Source organism: Salmo salar, chromosome 10 (assembly GCF_965601325.2).
Source record: "Salmo salar chromosome 10, fSalSal1, whole genome shotgun sequence".
Lineage (NCBI taxonomy): Eukaryota > Metazoa > Chordata > Actinopteri > Salmoniformes > Salmonidae > Salmo > Salmo salar.
In genome coordinates, this window is record NC_138300.1 from 123,234,441 (window position 1) to 123,242,500 (window position 8,060).

At 43.5% G+C, this 8,060-nt stretch overlaps 1 protein-coding gene across 1 annotated transcript in view; it reads right to left on the reverse strand.

The window, feature by feature from the left end:
- The window catches only part of LOC106594065 (anoctamin-3), a 113,953-nt gene continuing 105,893 nt past the window's right edge, over nucleotides 1–8,060 (reverse strand). Inside the window, exons 24-26 of the mRNA XM_082956642.1 lie at nucleotides 6,017–6,164; nucleotides 1,763–1,958; nucleotides 1–1,285 (exon numbers count right to left, since the gene is read on the reverse strand). Coding sequence (XP_082812768.1) covers nucleotides 1,106–1,285; nucleotides 1,763–1,958; nucleotides 6,017–6,164 — 524 coding nt within the window. The 3' untranslated portion in view covers nucleotides 1–1,105. The remainder of the gene's footprint in view (nucleotides 1,286–1,762; nucleotides 1,959–6,016; nucleotides 6,165–8,060) is intronic.

Sequence of the window (8,060 nt, forward strand, 5' to 3'; positions counted from 1 at the left end):
ATCCAGGAACTAGCCTATCCAGGACCTAGCCTATCCGGTAACCTAGCCTATCCAGGAACTAGCCTATCCAGGACCTAGCCTATCCAGGAACTAGCCTATCCAGGAACTAGCCTATCCAAGTCCACAAGGAGACAAACGCAGCCATGTTGTGATCTGCACCAGACCGGACCAGACCAGACCAGGTCATAGCAGGCTGCTAGTCTAGCTGCAACATAGAAATAGAGTGACATAGAAAGGGACAGACAGCAATACCCCCTCAGACCACAGCACTCCATACGGCTACCAGTCAAAACCACCGCGGACCAGTGAACTGATCTGCACCCCTTGTTCTGCATAGTCAACATTACACGGGTAGGTATGGGGACAGGGACACAGGGACAGAGAGGGATGGGGACAGAGAGAGATAGAGGATGGGGACAGGGATATAAGATGGGGACAGAGGACGGGGACAGAAGACTGGGGCAGGGATAGAGGACAGAGGACGGGGACAGGGATAAAGGACAGAGGACGGGGACAGAGGACGGGGACAGAGGACGGGAACAGGGACAGAGGACGGGGACAGAGGACGGGGACAGAGGACGGGGATAGAGGACGGGGACAGAGGACGGGGACAGAGGACAGAGGACGGGGACAGAGGACGGGGGACAGGGATAGAGGACGGGGACAGAGGGCAGAGGACGGGGACAGAGGACGGGGACAGAGGAGGATGGTAGAAGGACCTCTGGTAACCGAAGAGGGCTTCTTTGATGTGCAGAAGGGAGAATGGGAGTGCTTATGTTGTGTGTGTGTGTATATTTTGGTGTGTATGTTGGTGTGTGTATGTTGGTGTGTGTATGTTGGTGTGTGTATGTGTTTGTGTGTTGGTGCGTATGTGTTTGTGTGTATGTTGGTGTGTGTGTTGGTGTGTGTCTTGGTGTGTGTGTGTGTCTTGGTGTGTGTCTTGGTGTGTGTGTGTGTGTGTGTTGGTGTGTGTGTTGGTGTGTGTGCATGAGAGAGTATGTTGGTGTGTATATTCAGTGTACTGTATATATGAGTGTATATGCTGTAGGTATGCAGACGAGGTACTGTATGTAGTACAGGGGGATGTAACATAACATGGCCGACACTAAGGCCACTCGTAGTGATATCTCCCGCCGTTCTTCCTCTCCTTCTGCAGATGTTCCAGCTCTGCTTCATACATCATCTCCTGCATCAGGTACTTCTCCCTCCGCATGCGGTCGCACAGACTCTTGGGCATGTCTGGGATCAGGTACGCGATGAACGACTTGATGCCAAACACCAGGTGCTGAGGAGAGAAACGGAGGATGAAGAAATAACTATGTTTGTCCATTGACATTTTTCAGATCACAGAAAATCAACGCAGGCAAAAAAAAACTGCTTGAAGAGATTTACAGGGTAGGTGACACAGCATCTAGGAGGACCAGAGGACTGGTGAACCTCTACATCTCAGCAGTATGTGAAATATGCGCATATAGATAGAGATAGATAGAGAGATCGAGAGATATAGAGAGATTGAGAGAGAGAGACAGAGAGAGAGAGTGACAGAGTGAGAGAGGGATTTCTGACATACCTCGAAGACTAGGATGAAGGCCAGGTGGGCAGACAGAACGTGCCAGACAGACAGACCAGGCTGACATACCTTGAAGTCTTGCAGCCAGGACGTGCCAGACAGACAGACAGACAGACAGACAGACAGACAGACAGACAGACAGACAGACAGACAGACAGACAGACAGACAGGAGCGTGGGTGTGCTGTCGTACCTCGAAGACGATGATGAAGGCTAGTCTTGCAGCCAGGACGTGCCAGAACTGCAGAGTGAAGTCGTATGGTACTGGACTCCAGGGAGAGGCTCTGTAGTCTCTGTACCTGCAGAATCTACTCTGCTCCTCGCTCACGTTCCAGCGCTCGCCCATGTCAAACACAGACAGACTGCTGTTCATGTAGCCTCGTAGACATCTGACAGGAAGAGAGACGGGGCTCAGTCAGAACCGTGGACTACAAATGGAAAGTAGCCAGTTGTCTAAATCAAGCACATTTAGAGAAATGCACGTTGATCAATGTCCTGTCAAATAAGCCTACAGTAAAATAAACTAATATTGGGACACACATCGCCCTATAGAATGGCACATTTACAGTAAACTAATACTGACACATCGCCCTATAGAATGGCACATTTACAGTAAACTAATACTGACACATCGCCCTATAGAATGGCACATTTACAGTAAACTAATACTGACACATCGCCCTATAGAATGGCACATTTACAGTAAACTAATACTGACACATCGCCCTATAGAATGGCACATTTACAGTAAACTAATAATGACACATCGCCCTATAGAATGACACATTAACATATTACAGTAAACTAATACTGACACATCGCCCTATAGAATGGCACATTAACATATTACAGTAAACTAATACTGACACATCGCCCTATAGAATGGCACATTTACAGTAAACTAATACTGACACACATCGCCCTATAGAATGGCACATTTACAGTAAACTAATACTGACACATCGCCCTATAGAATGGCACATTTACAGTAAACTAATACTGACACATCGCCCTATAGAATGGCACATTTACAGTAAACTAAAATTGACACATCGCCCTATAGAATGGCACATTTACAGTAAACTAATAATGACACATCGCCCTATAGAATGACACATTAACATATTACAGTAAACTAATACTGACACATCGCCCTATAGAATGGCACATTAACATATTACAGTAAACTAATACTGACACATCGCCCTATAGAATGGCACATTTACAGTAAACTAATATTGACACATCGCCCTATAGAATGGCACATTAACATATTACAGTAAACTAATACTGACACATCGCCCTATAGAATGGCACATTTACAGTAAACTAATATTGACACATCGCCCTATAGAATGGCACATTAACATATTACAGTAAACTAATACTGACACACATCGCCCTATAGAATGGCACATTTACAGTAAACTAATATTGACACATCGCCCTATAGAATGGCACATTAACATATTACAGTAAACTAATACTGACACATCGCCCTATAGAATGGCGCATTTACAGTAAAATCGCCCTATAGAATGGCATATTTACATATTACAGTAAACTAATACTGACACATCGCCCTATAGAATGGCATATTTACATATTACAGTAAACTAATACTGACACATCGCCCTATAGAATGGCACATTTACAGTAAACTAATACTGACACATCGCCCTATAGAATGGCACATTTACATATTACAGTAAACTAATACTGACACATCGCCCTATAGAATGGCACATTTACATATTACAGTAAACTAATACTGACACACATCGCCCTATAGAATGGCACATTTACAGTAAACTAATATTGGGACACACATCGCCCTATAGAATGGCACATTAGCATATTACAGTAAACTAATACTGACACATCGCCCTATAGAATGGCACATTTACAGTAAAATCGCCCTATAGAATGGCACATTAACATATTACAGTAAACTAATACTGACACATCGCCCTATAGAATGGCACATTTACATATTACAGTAAACTAATACTGACACATCGCCCTATAGAATGGCACATTAACAGTAAACTAATACTGACACATCGCCCTATAGAATGGCACATTTACAGTAAACTAATACTGACACATCGCCCTATAGAATGGCACATTAACATATTACAGTAAAGTAATACTGACATCGCCCTATAGAATGGCACATTTACAGTAAACTAATACTGACACATCGCCCTATAGAATGGCACATTTACAGTAAACTAATACTGACACATCGCCCTATAGAATGGCACATTAACATATTACAGTAAACTAATACTGACACATCGCCCTATAGAATGGCACATTTACAGTAAACTAATACTGACACATCGCCCTATAGAATGGCACATTTACAGTAAACTAATATTGACACATCGCCCTATAGAATGGCATATTTACATATTACAGTAAACTAATACTGACATCGCCCTATAGAATGACACATTTACATATTACAGTAAACTAATATTGACACATCGCCCTATAGAATGGCACATTAACATATTACAGTAAACTAATATTGACACATCGCCCTATAGAATGGCACATTTACAGTAAACTAATACTGACACATCGCCCTATAGAATGGCACATTTACAGTAAACTAATACTGACACATCGCCCTATAGAATGGCACATTTACAGTAAACTAATACTGACACATCGCCCTATAGAATGGCACATTTACAGTAAACTAATACTGACACATCGCCCTATAGAATGGCACATTAACATATTACAGTAAACTAATACTGACACATCGCCCTATAGAATGGCACATTTACATATTACAGTAAACTAATACTGACACACATCGCCCTATAGAATGGCACATTTACAGTAAACTAATATTGGGACACACATCGCCCTATAGAATGGCACATTAGCATATTACAGTAAACTAATACTGACACATCGCCCTATAGAATGGCACATTTACAGTAAAATCGCCCTATAGAATGGCACATTAACATATTACAGTAAACTAATATCTGACACATCGCCCTATAGAATGGCACATTTACATATTACAGTAAACTAATACTGACACATCGCCCTATAGAATGGCACATTAACAGTAAACTAATACTGACACATCGCCCTATAGAATGGCACATTTACAGTAAACTAATACTGACACATCGCCCTATAGAATGGCACATTAACATATTACAGTAAATAATACTGACATCGCCCTATAGAATGGCACATTTACAGTAAACTAATACTGACACATCGCCCTATAGAATGGCACATTTACAGTAAACTAATACTGACACATCGCCCTATAGAATGGCACATTAACATATTACAGTAAACTAATACTGACACATCGCCCTATAGAATGGCACATTTACAGTAAACTAATACTGACACATCGCCCTATAGAATGGCACATTTACAGTAAACTAATATTGACACATCGCCCTATAGAATGGCATATTTACATATTACAGTAAACTAATACTGACATCGCCCTATAGAATGACACATTTACATATTACAGTAAACTAATATTGACACATCGCCCTATAGAATGGCACATTAACATATTACAGTAAACTAATATTGACACATCGCCCTATAGAATGGCACATTTACAGTAAACTAATACTGACACATCGCCCTATAGAATGGCACATTTACAGTAAACTAATACTGACACATCGCCCTATAGAATGGCACATTTACAGTAAACTAATACTGACACATCGCCCTATAGAATGGCACATTTACAGTAAACTAATACTGACACATCGCCCTATAGAATGGCACATTAACATATTACAGTAAACTAATACTGACACATCGCCCTATAGAATGGCACATTTACATATTACAGTAAACTAATACTGACACACATCGCCCTATAGAATGGCACATTTACAGTAAACTAATATTGGGACACACATCGCCCTATAGAATGGCACATTTACAGTAAACTAATATTGACACATCGCCCTATAGAATGGCACATTTACAGTAAACTAATATTGACACATCGCCCTATAGAATGACACATTTACAGTAAACTAATACTGACACATCGCCCTATAGAATGGCACATTAACATATTACAGTAAACTAATATTGACACATCGCCCTATAGAATGGCACATTTACAGTAAACTAATACTGACACATCGCCCTATAGAATGGCACATTAACATATTACAGTAAACTAACTCCACGCCTGATGGCACACAGTCGCCTCGCCCTATAGAATGGCCCCGCCCCACGCCGATGGCCTTACAGTAAACTAATACTGACACATCGCCCTATAGAATGGCACATTAACATATTACAGGAAAGTAAAAGGCCTATTGTAACACAAGTCACCCCCGTAGACTAGAATGTTCTGCTTTATATGAAGAGACAAGAACGGACAGTAAACATTGATGACCAAAGCGGCAGTAGAGGATGGACCTACTCGTCCTGACGGTATCCCTTGTCCACACAGGGTCCGTATCTGAACGCGTAGACGAAGCGTGGGATGTAGTCGGAGGTGATGGCGATGACGAAGGCATTGGTGATGACAGCCAGCACGCCGATCCCCTCCAGGATACCATGCCAGATACCTGTCAGACAGGGAACAACAGCCTGTCAGACAGGGAACAACAGCCTGTCAGACAGGGAACAACAGGGAACAACAGGGAACAACAGCCTGTCAGACAGGGAACAACAGGGAACAACAGGGAAGAACAGCCTGTCAGACAGGGAGCAACAGGGAACAACAGGGAACAACAGCCTGTCAGACAGGGAACAACAGGGAACAACAGGCCGGAACAACAGCCTGTCAGACAGGGAACAACAGGGGATAACAGGGAACAACAGCCTGTCAGACAGGGAACAACAGGATAACAGGGAACAACAGCCTGTCAGACAGGGAACAACAGGGAACAACAGCCTGTCAGACAGGGAACAACAGGGAACAACAGGATAACAGGGGATAACAGGATAACAGGGAACAACAGGATAACAGGGGACAACAGGATAACAGGGGACAACAGGATAACAGGGGACAACAGGATAACAGGGGACAACAGGATAACAGGGAACAACAGGATAACAGGGGACAACAGGATAACAGGGGACAACAGGATAACAGGGGACAACAGGATAACAGGGAACAACAGGATAACAGGGGACAACAGGATAACAGGGGACAACAGGATAACAGGGGACAACAGGATAACAGGGAGACAACAGGATAACAGGGGACAACAGGGAACAACAGCCTGTCAGACTGGGAACAACAGGATAACAGGGGACAACAGGATAACAGGGGAACAACAGGATAACAGGGGACAACAGGATAACAGGGGACAACAGGATAACAGGGGACAACAGGATAACAGGGGACAACAGGATAACAGGGGACAACAGGATAACAGGGGACAACAGGATAACAGGGGACAACAGGATAACAGGGGACAACAGGATAACAGGGGACAACAGGATAACAGGGGACAACAGGATAACAGGGGACAACAGGATAACAGGGGACAACAGGATAACAGGGGACAACAGGATAACAGGGGACAACAGGATAACAGGGGACAACAGGATAACAGGGAACAACAGGATAACAGGGGACAACAGGATAACAGGGAACAACAGGATAACAGGGGACAACAGGATAACAGGGGACAACAGGATAACAGGGGACAACAGGGAACAACAGCCGGAACAACAGGATAACAGGGGACAACAGGATAACAGGGGACAACAGGATAACAGGGGAACAACAGGATAACAGGGGACAACAGGGGATAACAGGGGACAACAGGATAACAGGGGACAACAGGATAACAGGGGACAACAGGATAACAGGGGACAACAGGATAACAGGGAACAACAGGATAACAGGGGACAACAGGATAACAGGGGACAACAGGATAACAGGGGACAACAGGATAACAGGGGACAACAGGATAACAGGGGACAACAGGATAACAGGGGACAACAGGATAACAGGGGACAACAGGATAACAGGGGACAACAGGATAACAGGGGACAACAGGATAACAGGGAACAACAGGATAACAGGGGACAACAGGATAACAGGGGACAACAGGATAACAGGGGACAACAGGATAACAGGGGACAACAGGATAAAAGGGGACAACAGCCTGTCAGACAGGGAACAACAACACAGCTGGTCAGCAGAGAAACCAACTCAGAAAAAGGGCTCAAGAGCAAAACGGAAGGAAAAGGCATTTCCGACTGGGGATTTGACTATGCTCCTAACTATGCTGATTTGTATGTGGGTTACATGGTGAAACAGTCTATTTTCAATCCTCTCAACAATGTTTTCTTGCCTTACATCATGATTTGGAGACGGTATATTGATGATATTTGTGTTCTATGGAGGAGTGATGCAGAACAGCTTCAGGCATGCTTTTCTTAATTCCTGTTCTGAGCATCTGAGATTTACTGTGCAGTCTGATACACGTCAAATCAGTTTCCTGGAT